This window comes from Lithobates pipiens, unplaced genomic scaffold, assembly GCF_037356315.1.
Source record: "Lithobates pipiens isolate NorthernLeopardFrog02 unplaced genomic scaffold, aLitPip1_a1.2 Scaffold_22, whole genome shotgun sequence".
Lineage (NCBI taxonomy): Eukaryota > Metazoa > Chordata > Amphibia > Anura > Ranidae > Lithobates > Lithobates pipiens.
In genome coordinates, this window is record NW_027507784.1 from 264147514 (window position 1) to 264165548 (window position 18035).

General features: G+C 41.2%; 1 protein-coding gene across 1 annotated transcript in view; it reads left to right on the forward strand.

Moving 5' to 3' along the window:
- LMTK2 (lemur tyrosine kinase 2) overlaps window positions 1-18035 on the forward strand; it is a 147231-nt gene that overhangs the window by 41625 nt on the left and 87571 nt on the right. The window contains exons 2-3 of the mRNA XM_077449038.1: window positions 5924-6045; window positions 13761-13905. Of these exons, the coding sequence (XP_077305164.1) occupies window positions 5924-6045; window positions 13761-13905 (267 nt within the window). The remainder of the gene's footprint in view (window positions 1-5923; window positions 6046-13760; window positions 13906-18035) is intronic.

Genomic DNA, 18035 nt, shown 5'->3' on the forward strand with positions numbered 1-18035 from the left:
AGCTTTCAGAAAGCGGCGGGTAGAGAGCTGAAAATGACACTCTGCAAAGCTCAGTGAGAGCTGATTGGAGGGAAGGGACAATTTTCCTCTCTTCACACAGCATGCAGAGCTGAGGCTGCCAATCGGCTGGAGGTTCCTCCCTGTCACCACCTTCCCTTTTTTTTATTTTATTTTTTTTTTCCTTCCCTCTTAGTGTCAGGAAAACTTGTCAGATTCATGTAGATAGCAGAGGAAATGAAGCAGCAGGCAGTACTTACGCTTAGTGCTCTTAATTGATACAAGCACACCACTGTAGAGGGATATGCATTGGTCATATTTTCACGTCTGTCATTTTAGAACTACTTGACATGTATTTTGTCTGTATCTGGAGAGGCAGGTGGGAAAAGTGGGGACTCAAAGACTCTATCATGCAGGATAGCTTGGGGAATCTCAGAAGTGTGTGGGAATCGCTGGATTCTTATAAAACCCTTAATGCCAGCCAATGCTGGTTCAATAATAACCATCCGACAGTCAGCCCATGTGTAAGCCAGCTGCTTCCAACAGAAGCTGGCCGAGCATGCAGGAAAACCAGCGGCTCCTAATCGGCTTTCTCAGCCAATGGTGGAGAGCGCTGATCGTAGTATTCTGGGGACAGGGCATCCCCCTGTCAGAACACAACAGCTTGCCAAGGGGGGATCGCTATAATAATGTCGCTGACTTTTTCTGTTTAACACACTGAGTTGAACAGAAAAAAAATGAATATTGTGCACCAACCAGTCTACTCTAGATGTAAGATTAGTATCTGTCTGTGTGTGTCCAGCCAGCTAGATTTTGGTAGTCTTCCTGTAGTGGTAGCTGGTAGCATTGCAGGCTGTGATAAATGTTTCTCAGTTCTTTTACCTTCCCTGTATTCTTCCTTCACTAGGCAAGGCTCTCGCTCCAGTCAGCAAGTTTCTGTAGGCATGATCCTTGACAACTTGTCTTAATATCTGCTTTCTAATATTATTATTTTTTTATTTTTTTTTGCCTGGTTGCTAAGTGATTACCTGATCCTTTTGGGAATTAAGGAGCATGTGACTCGCTGGATGGGACTGTGCTTGGGTAAATAGGCCCATCTCGGTCACTTGGGGGCAGGAAGGGTCTTTAACCACTTTTGCACCAATGTACTTTTTTCAGCGACCGATCAGGTGCCCTTTATGAACAGCACTGGATGACTGGCAGTCAAGCAGCTGATCTACCTGGTGATCATTGTGTACCGGGCCATCTTTAGACACATAGACCCAATACCCAGCAGATCCGAGGGACTGGGTAACCATGTGATTGGGTCATCAGTCTATAGACCATGCTGATCCCTCCCCTCCCCTTTTACAGGGAAGAAGAGTTCAGTACTTATGAATAGACACAGAATGAATGGATTGGCAGCTGCTGATCCCTGCATTCTGTTGCAGTTACCAAACCACCCCCCAACCTCTTTTACTCATACTGTCCTTAGTGACTTGTGAGTTAACCCTTCACCTCCCTTATCCAGTCCAGCTGAACAATAACCGCTTTATCTACATGATGCCACTGTATGTGACCATTACATTAATCCCTTCACTTGCTCTTTGCTCTGTGTATGAATGTATCTATTGCACCACCTTTCAACCCCTTCAGTACGCGCATGTTTCTTCCTTTCCAAAAAAATTGTAGCAAGGAATAATTATATTGGGACTGCTTATCAAAAGGTAATTTTCGGGGTTTTCATACTAGTCTGGAATTTTTATGTTATATAGGAAACCGTTTTTTTACAATGGGTTTCTTTTCTCCTTTTTGGTAGTAAGAAAAATTTTAGTTTTTAAATGACAAGAGAGCTCCTACGTGTCTCAAAAAAATATATAAGTAATAGTCAAACTCTCATAGCACTAAAAACTGCCTGGTAGTGAAGGGGTATTAAGGCTCGTAGTCAAGTGGTTAAAGCTGGCCAGACAGATTTTTTTATTTTTTTGCAAAGATGTTTTAAGAACATTCGATTTTCGGTTCACTCTGGTGTGCTGTAGTTTAGCAGCAGCACAGTTTTATGCTCCTTTTTTGTGCAATTTAGCTGCAGTCCCATTGAGTCCTATTAGGTTGCGTGTTTGCTACATTTCTTGAAAGCATTACAAAAATGCAGCATGCAGGACTTTTGTTGCACCTTCAGAAAATGCAGCAAAAACATAAAATTTACTGACCATTTTTCTATTAATTTTAATTGGACATTTGTTTAACAATCTGCTCGTGTATGGCCAGGTTAACCCTGTGTAAGATGTAAATTGACTAGGTGTTTGAAGAAATGGAATCCTAGCTAATGAGTGCTGTCTCATAAAATGTTCTCTCTCCTTCAAGCAACTTTGCAGATCTCATCATCTCATCTCGCCTCTGCCATTTCTCTCCCTGTGCTGTAACATCTTTCATCCCGAGCTTGGGCCATTGTTTTTCTTTTACGTTCATCATGTCTGCACTGTTCTGTAGTTCAGCTGCTTGTTTAATTCATTGAGGGGAATCTGTTAAATGAGTTTGTCTCTTTTTTTTTTTTTTTTTCTCTCTTCAACCAGCTAGCTTAACGAAAAAACAAAACAAATGGAATCCTCCATCCACACAATCAGGATGGCTAGAGGAATCATACCTGCTGGAACATTTTGTTCTGACAGGAGGGACTCCTCTGCTGTCAGAATACACTAATCAGTGGCTGCAGCCGGCTGATTTAGAACATTTCCCAACAGCAGTTCAGCAGAAGTTCATCTAACGATTGACTTTTGAACAGGCACAGCCACACATGGATCAAAATTTGTCAAGTCCCTGCTAAACTGGCATAATTTCGATCCATCTATGGACAGCTAAAGGTGGTTCTAAAGCCTTAAGGGTTTATTTTTTTTTTATTTTTTTTTTTTTTATTTTTTTCCAAAAAGTGTTTGTAAACCCTTACATATACCCAGTGAAGTGACTGGCCTCGGGTGATACAGAGATGAGGAGGATTGGGGCTGCTCTGTGTAAAAACCATGTAAGAATGTGAAGGTTTAATGTCACTTTGTGTCTGCTCAAGTCGTAATCTGATGCAGCTGTGTTTGGCAACCAATCGGCTTCTAGTTTTCATTTTCAAAGCTTAAATGAAAAAGCTCAAGTTATAATCTGGTTACTATTGCATGTTGCTTTAGATTCGGTCTGCTCCAGTTTCCATAAATTCCCACCATTTTGTTTGGTGTCTATAGCAATTTGGTTAATGGTTTGCTATACTCTATTGCAGGGGTCTCCAAACTGCAGCCCTTTGCCTAGGCCTTATCTGTCACTTGGGGTACTGTTCCTCCCACTAATGCCAAGGATGGGGGAACTCCTGTTGACCACCAACCATGCTCCATATTTATACTCGCTGATGCTGGGCACAGGGCATTTTCTACCCCTACTGGTAACAAGCCAGACCTTCTCAAGTCTGAAGGCCTTTTGTTTGAAAGGTTTGGAGACCTCTGCTCTATTGCATTGATTGAATTGTTAGAGAACTGAATTGCAAGAAGAGATGTTCTCCAAATTTCCTCCAGTACTGCCTATCCTGTCTGATGGGATTCTAGATCGCTTTTAAAAAGTAAAATGTGCATCCAAATGCATCGTCCTGTTCTCTGCAGGCACACTGCACCTTACGCTGTACTTATACAACTGTGAATTGGTGTAGAACATACTAAATGTACACAGAGCAATGTCCACACTGCCCTGGCTCTGTAAAATAAGAGAAGACAGGTAAAGCAGTTGTTACAGATGGGGTTGCACCGATGCCACTTTTTTAAGACCGTATACAAGTGCCTATACTTATTTTTTCTTTCTTTTTTTTTTTTGTAGTGTGTGTGTGTGTGTGTGTGTGTGTGTGTGTTTCTATTATTGATGCATTTTGACACTAGGCTAGTAATGTAGCTGGGATGGCTTTGTAATTTATTGTTAGTATTTTGAATTTAATTCATTGGGCAAGGGGTAGCAGACACTGAGCGGTTTGTAAGGTGGATGAGTCTGGTTACAGCATTCAATATGGACTGAAAGGGGGATAGTCTATTTAAAGGTAAGCCAATGAGGAGGGAGTTGGAGTAGTTGAGGTGAGAGATAACCAGGGAGTGAATCGGGAGCTTTGTGGTTAAATTGGTTAGGAAGGGACGTAGTTTGGAGATGTGGCAAGCTTTGGAAAGGGATTTACTGACAATGGGTATGCTCAAAAGAAAGACCGCCCAGAGTGTAAAGTACAGTATTGCGAATCACTGTAGCGGCTTGCCATGTATGAAGTCTCGCCCCTGGGAGAGTAAAGACACCTGGTATAAGCGAGGTTGCGGTTGGATTTATCTTAAACGCTCCTTACGCTTTACCATCTGGTGAGCGCAATCTTATTTAGGTGGTCAGGCACTTTCTTTTATATACATGTGTGGAGCCACCGTGGTGCAATTTATATTAAGCCCTAAGAGTGTGGACTTTCATTATGCAAAATAAGTGAAGGACTTTCTGCCAGTTATAATATTAATGAATGATAATTGGTATAGTTTAATAGATGTAATGTTTATTGGCGCAGCTCTATATTTGCTTTCTATGTTTTTTGTGTGTGCATCCCACGGTTGAGCAGCGGCCTAGAAATTTGTTTTTCATGCATATATTTTTAATTAGGTCTAGCGCGGTTTCTTCCTTTTTTCCATAACTTGGAGAGATACCTGAAGAGTGGATATTTCATCACGAATTGTATAAATCCTCATTGAAGTGATTAGCAATCTCCTGGGCAGTGAGATGCCTTCTGTTTTTTTATTTATTTTTTGTGGGGGGGGGGGGGGGTGGTGGCATAGTGGACGGTGTCGGTGTTTGTTGTATTTTTATAATCTAACCTTTTCAGATTCTTATTTTTTATCAGCCCTTTTGGGGGGGGTGCTTTGAGAAGACATGGGTCTAAACAGACCCTCGCAATCTCCCCTTTTGAAACGGGGAAAGACTGAGGACACAGATTCCCCTTGTCCCTTTCCCTGCAACCACAGCTGCGCCGAAGATGAATGGACAGGAGACGGTTTTCATAAATTGAAGCATGGCAGTTTACAATGCTCAGTTATGAATGGACAGAGGCGGTGATCACTGCCTCTGTTCATTCAGAAAAGGAAGGAGCTGGTAAATAACATTTACCGGCTCCTTCCTCCACTCCATCCTGACACATTCAGGACAGGTGGGATTGGAGGAGGACACCAGGAGCACAGAGGGGGAACAGAACACACCTGGGAAGCCGGAGGACACTGGGGACAGTCGGGGACAATCGGTGCTGGCAGTTACAAGCACCAAACTCCCTGTATACCTTTCAATAAAACAGCTGCGGGAGGGAGAGGAGAAGCGGCTGTCAGCTGCTTTATTTAAAGGTATACAGGGAGATCGGTGCAGGCAGTTACAAGCACCGATCACCTGTGAGGCTGCCCGGCCCACCTGCTACGCCGAGGACGCAGGTATTGGGTCAAGTATCTGAGCAACTTCAAGTCTCGTACAAATGCTTGGTATGGGCACCGATATTGGTATCTATCTGTGCAAACCTAGTTAATTTCTTTTGGTATTGCTGGATTAATAAAAATTGTGTTTTAAAGTACAGTTATCCTTGTGCTGCGGTTTATGTATTTCTGCCAGCTGCATAAACAAAGCAAGGACATGTATCCCTGTGGTGGTGGTTTTTTTTTTTTTTTTTTATTTTTTTTTTGCTGCAGTTCACTTTAGTGATCCTTTTATGTGTGATGTAATTTTGCAAGATGCTGTACGTTCCCAGTAATTATTGTATTATGGTTTCATTCACAAAATCCTTCCACACCTGTAGTGTGGTATAATCATGACGGGCTTTATTTATTTTTTTGCTGTTAATGGACATGCCATCAGTTATTTACTAGAATATAAACTGCTGTCATAATCGCTAACATTCGCTTTATTTTTGCTTCACTTCCAGAAGTTGCAAGCAGTCAAGTTCCCTTGTTCCCGGTGTTGCTTTCTGTCTGCAGTTTCATCGCTTTGGTTGTGCTGCTAGTAAGCTGTATTTCCTGCTGCAAAGAGAATGAAATAGATTTCAAGGTAAGCATGTAACTGTTCTGGAACTTTTTTTTTTTTATCAAGGGCACTTTGAACTCTAGAAAAGGAATTTGAATATGTTTCAAGTGTTTATGGTAAGCAAACATTGCAAAATTGTGGAGCTTGGTACCACTGACCTTGCTATAAATTTTTTTCAGTTAGTTTATGACAAAATGGGAGGGTGGCTTTGCTCATAACAGTAGGCAGGGTGATCAAAATCTAAGCATGAATATCTGGTTTAGCAAGGTATTCCAGCATTGCTTCCTGTGTTTAATTGTCAGGAGACTCTTCGGTAGACCTTGTTAAGCAACCATTATGACTATTTCAATATCCTTCTCAATACTGAAATTAATAACTAATTGTGATATTAATTTAAAAAAAGTCTGACTATTCAGTTAGTATGATTTTATATGTGAAGAAATTGTATTGTGGGACTTCATTAGATCTCTAGTTTAAACCGAGACAAGTCAGTAATAAATATAACACTTTAAGTCTTCAATTCGCAGTTGCTCTTTTAACTATACCCACTTCTTTTTTTTTTTTTTTTTTTTTTTTTTCTTAGTCCATTAGATAGTGGACGTTGGCTGCAAGACTGCAACCATATACAAGTGATTGGTGGGCATCTGCTCTTGTTCTTAGATTGGGTAGGACCTCTCCAACGCAATAGCTTGTTGCCATGGAACCATGCTTTTCTATCTAGCTAAGCAAGGAATTATACCTAGCATTATGGATTTCCAACCCAGGATTGACAATGGGGGAATTAGGTTTCTGTTATCACCCTCCAGTGATATGGAAAAAACAATCTTCATGGAGGGGACAATTGAAAGGCAGGTTACCTCAGGCATAATTTCCTGGACAGATAATGAGATTTTCGCCCCAACGTCTTCATCCTGATATGATGGGGGGGGGGGGGGGTTCTTTCTTGTCCTGGCCTGCAGATTCAACAATAAATTGCCCGTTTGTGGTGAGGACCCTAGTATTGGCATTTGATGCCTTGATCGTTCCCTGGTCTGTTTAGGCTAATCTATGCCTTTTCTTTCAGTGTGAATTTTGCCTCTACTGCTCAGTAAAATAGAGCAAGAGAAGGAACTGGTGATTCTCATTGCACCAAACTGGCCCCGAAGAACGTCATACACAGATGTACTCAGTCTACTAGGAGATGACTTTGGTCTCTTTTCAGCAGGCCTTACCTTCTCTCTCAGAATACTCCAATTTATCCTGCTTCTCTGTCACTAGCTTTAACGACAGAGGGGTCTCTGAGTATGTCATTTTATACTTTACTAAACGTAAGAAAAGCCACTTCTGTGAAGATCTAGCTAGGGCTGCAACTAACAATTTTTATAATCCATTGACCAATTTTATTTTGATTTTAAATGATTTGAAAATCTCACAAAAAGCATGGTGTATAATTATGTAAAGTTATCAAAAAGACAATTTTTATTCTCGCTGGGAGGCTGAGCCAGGTGCTGGTCCAGGCATGTATGCGGATCCCAATTTCATTGTCGTGATCTTGCCCTAGCCTCGACTGGCTCTGTGACGCTAGCCGACAGCAGTCTGAAAACGTGTCACAGAAGTGCAGAACGAACTGCACTGCTGCAATCTACAGAAGTACAGCCAAACAAGCTTCTTTAACTGGAAGTCGGACATGAAGCTACATGAAGGTTGAAAGGGGGGGGGGGGGGGGTGGCATATAAATATTTTTTTATCAGAGCAGTACAAAAGGCTAAGGCCCCTTTCCCACATGCGGACCATATGTCCGTATTTCATCCATCCGTTTTCGGATGAAATACGGACATGCATGCATCCCTATGAGATAACAGGTGTCATCCGATAACGCCCGATATCATCTGTCTCTGCTATGGTCCGATTCTGCAGACAGAGGAAAATCGTATTTTTCTATCCATCTGCAGAGTGGATCGGATGAACACGGACAGACAGTCCGTGTTCATCCGATCCCCCATAGAGGAGAGCGGAGATCAACTGAGCGAGCAAGTGGATGTTCACGGGGCGGATCATCATGGATCCGTCCTGTGTGAAAGTGGCCTAAGACCTTCTTCTTCTTTTTTTTTTTTTTTTTTTTATGGATATATACATTATTTAAATATAATGCACAATACTGGTAAACTTTTAATGTAATTGTAATGCCTTATATTACCCCAGTCTATCAGCTGCCAGCTTCTCTGGGTTCAGGTGCTGATTCCCTGCACAAAACCCTTGTGAATGTAAACGTTGAATTTTTTTTAAATAAGTCATACTTGCCTACTCTGTGCAATGGTTTTCCTTCACTTTGAAATGCAAACTGAGTAGGGTGGTCCATCTGCTTAAAGTGGTTCTGCACCTAAAAAAAAAAAAAAAAAAATTAAATAATAAAAAAAAAATAATAATTAAAAGCCAGCAGCTACTAATATTGCAGCTGCTGACTTTTAATAAAATCACACTTACCTGTCCCAGGGTCCAGCGATGTCGGCTGCAGATGACGAGCGATCGCTCGTCTCGCTGCTGCCCCCGCCGCCATCCTCTGTCAGGGAATTGGGAAGTGAAACATTGCGGCTTGACTGCCCGGTTCCCTACTGCGCATGCGCGAGTCGCGCACCGCAATAGGAATTGTCCGCGCTGTCTCTGGGACCCGTGTGTGTCCCAGCAGACAGCGCGGCAGGACAGGAAGAGGCATAGACTCCCACGGGAGTCTATGCCCGGAAGTGGGTGTAAATACCTGTCTTTGACAGGTATCTCCACCCCCCTCCCCCCTGAAAGGTGCCAATTGTGACACCGGAGGGGGGGAGGGTTCTGATCAGCGGAAGTTCCACTTTAGGGTGGAACCCCGCTTTAATGAATGTTGGTGGTAATCACCCATTTTCTAAGGCGAATTAACAAGTTGCTTATGTAATCTCTCTTGTTTATTTCTAAAAACCCAATAATCATACTGAAACAGAACCACACATTTTAGACATAATCGCTTGATGCTTGAGTAGTGAAGCATGTTATGTCAGCCTATGGCAGAGATAGGCAACTTTAAAGAGATCTACCTGAACAACCTGGACGAAATCAAAGATCATCAGGCCAAGTGTCGCCCAGTGTCGCTTCCTCACACCTGATTTAAATCTCTAATTACCATACTACCATGTTGTAATTGCATGCATTGCACGGCAATCATGGGTTTAAATCCGGTGGTGAGGAGGCAACATATCGCCTCCTCACCACCTGTTAAAAACACTCTGATCGCTTTTCAGGGGAGCAGCACCTGAGCGAATGAGTCCTTATTGCATTCGGCAGTCTCACCCTTAGGGCTCATTCACACAAAGTTGGTGGTAAAACCTTGCGTTTGAGTCACGTATTTACCACCCCCAAACCCTACCCCTTTTAGCAGCTGAGGCAGCAGCCAAAGGTATACACATGCCGCAGGAGGAATTAAGCCCCAGGTTGCTTGACAGGGTGGTATGACGGGGTGTATAACTCCTGTTGTAGCTGCAACATATGTACACTTCTGGCCACTGCAGTTAAAGGGGGGTTCGGTTGGAGTGAGGCTGATAAGAACACGTCTCGGCTACGGGGGATTTATCACCCCCAAAACTGCAACTGTCAATTAACTCTCAATGTTGTAAGCCCCTATCAGGCTGATTTTACACCGATGTGCTGCGGTTTACCTGCACCGCATCTGGAGCTTTCCTGGGTTCGCTTCCCTTGTGCCATAGATTTATATTATAACCTGTAGGTATGGTGCACTTTCTGAAAGCGCCCCGAAACTCCTGCATTCAGAAAGTGCACCCCGCAGGGTATAATAGAAGTCTATGGCTAAGCGCAGCAAACACGCATGAAAGTTGCAGGTACACTGTGCCCATATTGTTTCAGTCACACTGACCTGAAGAGCTTTTCTTTCCTGTTGCTGGTACCACTCTGGAGACAGCTAGCTGGGATAAGAGGTGGAGTGCAGATGGTATCGCTCTGCATGGGACATGGGCCAGCACTACAAACGAGGCCTATGTGTCTCTTGCTCCAACTTTACAAGTGACAACTTGGACTCTGATGCTCTGGGATGGGGGGGGGGGGGGGGGGGTCAGCAAGCCTGCGATTTACCAGTCACCTGTCCGCAATTTACTGGTAGATCACGATCTACAGGTTGCTGACCCCCGACCTATGGTCATATTTACAGTATTGTGATTTGTGTACCCACACACAAGTGTTGTGATCAGGCAAGCCATTCAAAACTAAACACATGGCAACATGGTTCATTCAAAGTTTGTTGCATGGCAACAGAAGTATTAACAAACCTGCTCATCTTTTCCTTTTTCTTTTAGAGCATACAGGTGGCTCTCATGTGTTTTTGGGATTCCGTTTAAAATGGCTGCACAGTGTAGCACACAGTATCATGCGTTCTGTCTGATTGTAACACGCAAATGTGAATCCAGCCGTAAAAGATAAATAGATTTGCAGCACATTCAGGTGTCTGCTGCTTCTTCAGTTTTGGGCTAAGAATTGTGCCTTAAATCACTTGGCAGCTTCTTTCTACTGATGGATAAATGAGAAGGAAGCCCTTTTTATTGAACTACTTACCCCTTATCATATTAGGAGCACCTTGCTTTAAATATGTTGCAAATAAGGATAGGGCTGCAACTAACGATTATTTTCATAATCGATTAGTTGGCCGATTTATTGTTTCGATTAATCGGTTAATAACCTGAAAAAAAAAAAGTCAAATTGGCGTTCATTTTCAACCACAGTGATGGGAAAATTTGGAAAAGGAAAACTTCTTGGTCTCAGACAGTGTATGTGGTTTTCGTTCAGAAATTACATTAATTTTAAAAACAGAATGTTAAAAACAAGTGAAAATTTCAAACAAAATTCTTTCATTCGGGGAATGTACAAAGATTTTTCCTCTGAATATTCTCATCTGAAAATTGATCCGTGTGGCCAGCATAAGGCTTGGTAACACACCTATGCAGTTTTTGCTTTTGAACTGTTTCTGAATTGCTTTTTGCTGTGCGTTTTGATTTTTGCACACGTGATTTTACTGCAATTTGCATTTTTTTTTTTTTGGGGGGGGGCGGATTAAAAAACAAATTGCTGCAAAAATTGAAGTATATTGAAACCAATAAAGCACCATTTTGCGTTTAAAAGTCCCTGACCGTTGCAGATGTGAACGTGTCCCATAGGAAACCATGTAAATGAACTGTAGAGCATTTCTGCAAAAAGCACCAAACACACAGATGTGAATCAGGTCTAAGATGTTTAGTAACATAATGGGGTTAAAAAAAACTAAAATGAGCCCTTTATAGTACAAAAAAAGCAGATAATCACTACTGTAAGGGGTTCATTTTTTTACTGTAGAACAGTGAAAGTAATATTTACAGTAGCGATTATTTGCTCTTTATGTACTATAAAGGGCTCATTTTATTTTTATTTTTTTAACCCCATTATGTTACTGCCGATTAATCTATTATGAAAATAGTAATCGATTAATTTCATAATCGATTAGTTGTCGATTAATCGATTGGTTTCAGCCCTAAATAAGGATATGGCCCACAAGAACCGTAGTGTAATCTGTCAGCAACAAAGACATTTAATTTCCAGTGTAGCCCCAGCTTTGCTCAGGAGACAGAATTACCAATTGATCTGTGCTTGCTTTCTGCATGACAGATGAGCTCAGCGGTTGTTGGCACCAAACGTATTTATTGGTTTCCTATAAAACTGTAATTTACATAGTCCACAATCTCTTCTCTGAGACACACTAAACCTGGGAGCTCAATGGAAGTCTACAAAACTGCAATGGGGTGTGGGGGGGGGGGGGGGGTGTTTAAGTGGTAATTTTCCTATTCCTAAACCTTATTCATTCATGAAAGAAAGGCAGAATTGTCCGCCAAGGAAGGCATAGGAGTGGTGTGGGAGGTGAATGTCTCTATGAATTAATGAGTGGAGTGGTTTAAACATTGGCCTCACAGTTTAGTGATTATGTAATTATATCTGGGAGGAAGCCAAGACTGCTTCCAGTGGGCTTCTGGTGTTTGAATATTCTAATGCTATCCTGGCCATACAGTGACTGAGCAATGGCCGTTCTTCTATTCTCTTCAAATCTGTTAACACATCTGCACAAGTCTCTCATTAACCTACAGAAAGTGAGGAAGTATTTAATTTGACATGGGACTTTCACTGAAATGTAGGAGAAAAACTTCTTCATTCTAAAAGCAGGATTTGGTTTTTAAATGGGAGGTTGCTGATATATATATATTGTGTGTGTGTGTGTGTGTGTGTGTGTGTGTGTGTGTGTGTGTATGTATATATATATATATATATATATATATATATATATATATATATATATATATATACACACAATATATATATATATATATATATAGTGTGTGTGTATATATAATTTTGAGTGTGTGTATGTACCAGCAAGGTACCCAATTTTTTTGGACATTAAAACACTAAAAAATTATGGGAAAACATAAAAAAAAAAAAAATTTACTTTTGGTAATTACTTGCAATGACAAAGACCATATATAGCCCTTGATCCCCAATCCAATACACCACTAGCAGTGGTTAGATATGAAAAAGATGACCCCACCATTGGGCCTGACTACCGACATGATCAAACATAGTTTCATGAAATTTGATTGCGCCACCAGAGGAACGTCTGTTGGTGACTGACTTCCTCATGTTTGTGTCCAAGCGTGTCGGACTGGGCCAAATATTTACCTACCCTTATTTGGGTAGGTACGCAGTTGTATGTTCATGTTGGTAAAATATCCTACTGACATGCACTGCGAGATCAATGGATGGGTCCCGTAGCGACTAACTCTGGTCCTCGCACACAATTTTTCGGCATTGTTCTAGCCTCATCAAGAGCAACGTTTGGGAGCTTTTCCTCACATATGCTCTTTATGGGATCCATTGTAAAAAACAAACAAAAAAAACCCCACAGAAATGGAGACAAATACAAGGACACACCGCTGCTCTGTCTGTTTCTCTCTCTGCTGCTGCTACTCACTCTGGTCTCACAAAATGGCTGAAATAGTTAACTAAAACCTTTTTTTTTTTTTTTTTTTTTTTTTTTTTGAGCTTGGGGATGGTCTTATGATATTATCCTTACTAGACGCAAACGCGGCTAAATGGGCATTTTCTAAATGCCAGTTTCAAGTTTTCAAAAAAAAACCTTCAGAGGACTTTGCCTTAGTGTCCCGTGTACATGGCCTTACAGGCAGTGCAGTCTTTTTTGCTTTCATTTGCTCCGTCTTCTTTTTTTATTTTTTTTTTTATTTTTTTTGTGCGAGGTATATTTTATATACATTTAAAAATGGCAGACTTTTCTTTTTTTTTTTTTCTTGCAGCACTTTACATACTATATATTCACATCGGCCCCTGCCCTAAAGGAGTTCACAATCACACATACACAAAAGCACATAATGGGACCAATTTAGACATGAGCCCGTTAATCTACCAGCATGTCTTCGGAGTGTGGGAGGAAACACTTGCTCAGAAAGAGCCTGCAAACTCCATGCAGATATTGTCCTGGCTGGGTCTCCAACCAGTAACCCTGGTGCTGCAAGTAGTGCTAACTACTTGGCAATTGTTAATGTATTCGGTTTAATGTCCTGTATACCCACTACGTGTCTTGGCTTCTAATGGTAATTACCTTTTTTATTCTGTTTACCATGATTGGTTTATTCATTCGAAAAATATTTTAAACCTTTTTTTTTTTTTTTGCTTTTTCTTTATAGGAGTTTGAAGATCATTTTGATGATGAGATTGATTTCACACCTCCAGCTGAAGACACCCCATCCAACCAGTCACCTGCGGAAGTTTTTACCTTGTCTGTCCCTACAATCTCCCTGTCTGTCCCAACACAGCTGCAGTCCCCTCAAGGTGCAGGTCCAGTATTTTTACCATAAAGTGTCATAGGCTACCTTGTGCTCTGCCTGCAATGGTCTTTTTGTCTTGATTGAATTTTTTAAAGAATTGGTGCATCTTTTGTAAAAAAAGATAATTGCTTATTGTGCCTGGTTGGTTTATTAACCTAAAACCATGATTTATATATAGCCTGGAAGCATGCAGAAATGTACATTTTCTAAGAGGTTTGGAGGAGCTGAGAAGACCGCAGTTTTTTTCTAATGTTATCAAAAGATTGTTTGGCATCCTCTTTGTCATGTATGCCTCCTGATATACAGTATCCTGACAGTCCTGTTCATGAATTTGGCTAGTGATCAAACACATCTGTTAAAATGCCTTGAAAGCTTTTTTTGTTTTTTTTTCTCCTTCCATATCTGCTTCAACCCCAGACCATTTGACTGGCCAAAGACCAGACCACTTTCTGCGATTCGTTACTGCGTCGCTTTAACTGACAATTGCGCAGTCGTGCGATGTTCGTCCCAAACAAAATTTACCCCCCCCCCCCCCCACAAAGCTTTCTTCGGGTGGTATTTGATCACCCCTGCGGTTTTTAGTTTTTGTGCTATAGACAAAGAGTGATAATTTAGAAAAATACGCATTATTTTTTACTTTTTGCTATAATATCCCAAAAAATATATACATTTTTTTTTTTATTTGCTCAGTTTAGGCCGATACATATTCCTCTACATAGTTTTGGCTAAAAAAAAATCGCAATAAGCGTATATTGATTGGTTTACGCAAAAGTTATACTGTCTATAAAATAAGGGATAGTTCTATGGAATTTATTTATTTTTATTTTTTCATGGCAGACACATCAGACAATTTTGACACATTTTTGGAACCATTGGCATTAATACAGCGATCAGTGCGATTAAAATTGCATTGATTACTGTAAAAAGTCAGTGAAGGGGTTCGTGTGTGTGTGCGCTGACTGAAGGGGGGATGAGACTGCACGGAACGAACAGATCGCTGTTAATACTCTGTATGAACAGACGATCTGTCCGTTCACTCCTCAGAGAACCGGAAACTGTGTTTATACACACAGCTCCCGATTCTCTGTGTGCCCAGAGCGATCGGGGGGGGGGGGGGGGGGTGCGGTATTTTGAGGTGCAATTATTCCTTTTTAAAGCAGGCTTGTTTATTGGCTCCATGGTTAAATGTACAAATGGTATAATGGTCACCCCCAGGTTCCTACCAGGTTTGCCTTATCTTTCAGACGAGCGATAAACTTGTTTAGTGTTCTTATTTATTATTTAAGCTGGCTATAGATGGATCGAGTTCAGCAGGGAGAGAGAAGCCGATCTAACAGATGGCTTCTTTTGAATGGGAATGTTGGAAACTGTTTATTCAATCAGCGCATGCAGTCTGTCGGCTGTGGTACTTATCGGTGTATTCTGGTGCCGAGTCTCACTGTCAGAATATAGTGGTGCAGCGGGGAGGCTTCCTTCATTCCACCTTTAATGTGGATGGAGGATTCCTTTCCGTCCCGTTACCAAACATCCCACCCCCCCCCCCCCCCGCTGGCCAAAAAAAAAATACTATCTTGTGAACAGCTTTACTCATGAGAGGGTAGGGACTGTTTATCTGCCTTGGCTTCACTTTGCTTATATAAGTGATCATATTCAGAAAAGTTTGCATCACGTGCATAAGTGGTCTGTGACTGGATTCCACTCCCAACTCCTTGCTACCAGTTTCATGAATTGTCTAATAGATAGATATTTCTTCCTCTATCTCTCATATTTGTGATCTTATTAAAAAAAAAAAAAAAAAAAAAAGTAGTAGATATGCTTTTGCTATCATTTTTACATGCATAGTTTTGTCCTTCTGTATTCATGCCTACAGAATACAGTATGCGCAACCCACAGCAAGCCTAGAAATTATGCCTACTGAATTGGTCACATACAGTATGCACAAACTACGGTATACCTATAGAATTGTCCTTAAACAGTCTGTGCTAAACACAACAACCATAGGAAACATTTTAGCCTTCATTTCCCAACTAATAACTGTAAAACAAAGGTATTGCCATTCGCAGTAACCCCCATACCCAGCCTGTTACTTGCTGTATCCCAACTTTTTAAGAAATAATGCACAGCAAATTTGCAGTGACTTTACAAAAACGCAGAGCTGATCTTTTTGGCATAAAATCCTGCTCTGTAAACGCAGCCTCATTCTCTTTTTTTCAAGTCTCTGAGGACTGGATGGGATTAGATTTGACAAATGTCACACTTTATAAAGAAACCCTTCACTTCCATATGATGAGCAAGTGGGGAAAAAAAAAGATTTAATTTCAAATTGGGTCAGCTGTATTTCCCTGCTGCAGTACAAGCTGAGTTTCATGGTTAACTCTGAAATGCAGAGATAGTTAACTATCGCAGTACTTTAATAGACACTGGTTACAGTCCATGTTGCGAAAGACCTGCAATATTAAATCTTATGTGAAGCCACTGCATGCATCTCATCACATGTCTGATGATGGTGTCCTGTATGGCTTTGATATGTTACACTTGCTCCTTTTTGTGATGTGATCTTTCTGCAATAAAAGCTTCGGACAATATTTGATGAACCTTGGTGTGCTGGCGAATGTGCATTGTCAGTGCATACGTGACGCACTGGGGTTGATGTACTAAAACTGAAGATTGCAAAATCTGGCGTCGCGCTGCATAGAAATCAATCTGCTTCTAGGTTGGGTGTTTTTTTGTTTTGTTTTTTGTCAAAGCTTTACTGAAAAAGCTGAGGTTAGAAGTTGATTGGCTGCTATGCACCACTGCACTAGATTTTGTGCACTCCAGTTTTAGTAAATCAATCCCAGTGTGATGTGTAAAAAGCTTTCATGTTGAGGACTGGTCTGGCCATTTTGCCTTAAAACTATTTAAAAAATAATTGAAAATTATAAAAAGGATTTTTATAACCGCTTACCTGTAAAATCCTTTTCTTGAAGTACATCACGGGCCACAAAGCCACAGTAATTACTGTATGGGTTATATAGGCACCTTTTAGGTGATGGACACTCTCACCCTAGACTGGAAGTTTAGCTCCCTATATAACCCCTCCCCTTACTGAGAGTACCTCAGCTTTGTACAAAAGCAATACACGTGTAATCAGAAAGAGGGGAGGGACCTCTGTGTCCAGTGATATACTCCGAAGAAAAGGATTTTACAGGTAAGCTGTTATAAAAATCCTATATTCTTTAGCGTACATCACAGGACACAGAGCCAAAGTAATTACTATATGCGATGTCCCAGAGCAATGCTATCTGAGGGTGCAATCAGACCTGAGGACCTATACTGCTGCCTGAAGCACACTGCACCCAAAGGCGATATTCTCATGTCTTTTTACATCCACCTGATAGAATGTGGTGAATGTATGGACTGAAGATCAAGTTGCGGCCGTTGCAGATTTGAGCCATGGAGGCTTGGTGATGCACTGCCCACGAAGCACTAACAGCCCTAGTGGAGTGTGCTTTGATTTGAAAAGGTGAAACTTTCCTCTTCCAACCATAAGCTTGAATAATTACTTGCCGGATCCACTTGGCAATAGTAGATTTTGATGCTGCCTGTCCTTTCCTAGGACCTTCAGGCAACACAAACAAAACATCCCTTTTTTTTTTTCTAATCTGAGCTGTTGCCTCCAAATGGATTTTGACTGCTCTCACTACATCCAGAGAATGTAGTGACTTTTTTTCTTCCGTAGAATAGGTTTCTTGAAAAAATTAAGGTAGAACAATATCCTGGTTTAGAAGAAAACCTGAAACCACCTTCGGCAAAAAACTAGGATGAGGATGCAATGCTACTCTATACATGTGAATGATTAAATATGGCTCTTTACAAGAAAGAGCAGCCAATTCTGATACCCTTCTTGCAGAAGATATGGCCACCAAAAAAACTGGCTTCCTTGTCAAAAGGACCAAGGGAATACGTCGTATCTGCTCAAAAGGCTGTTTCTGTAATGCAGATGGAACTAAATTCAAGTCCCAAGTGTTCAGGGGTGACCTAACCGGTGGATCAAGCCGCGTTACCCCCTGTATAAAGCTACAGACCAAAGAATGCGAAGCAAGTGGTCGTTGAAACAATACCAATTAACCACTTGCCGACCGCCGCACGACG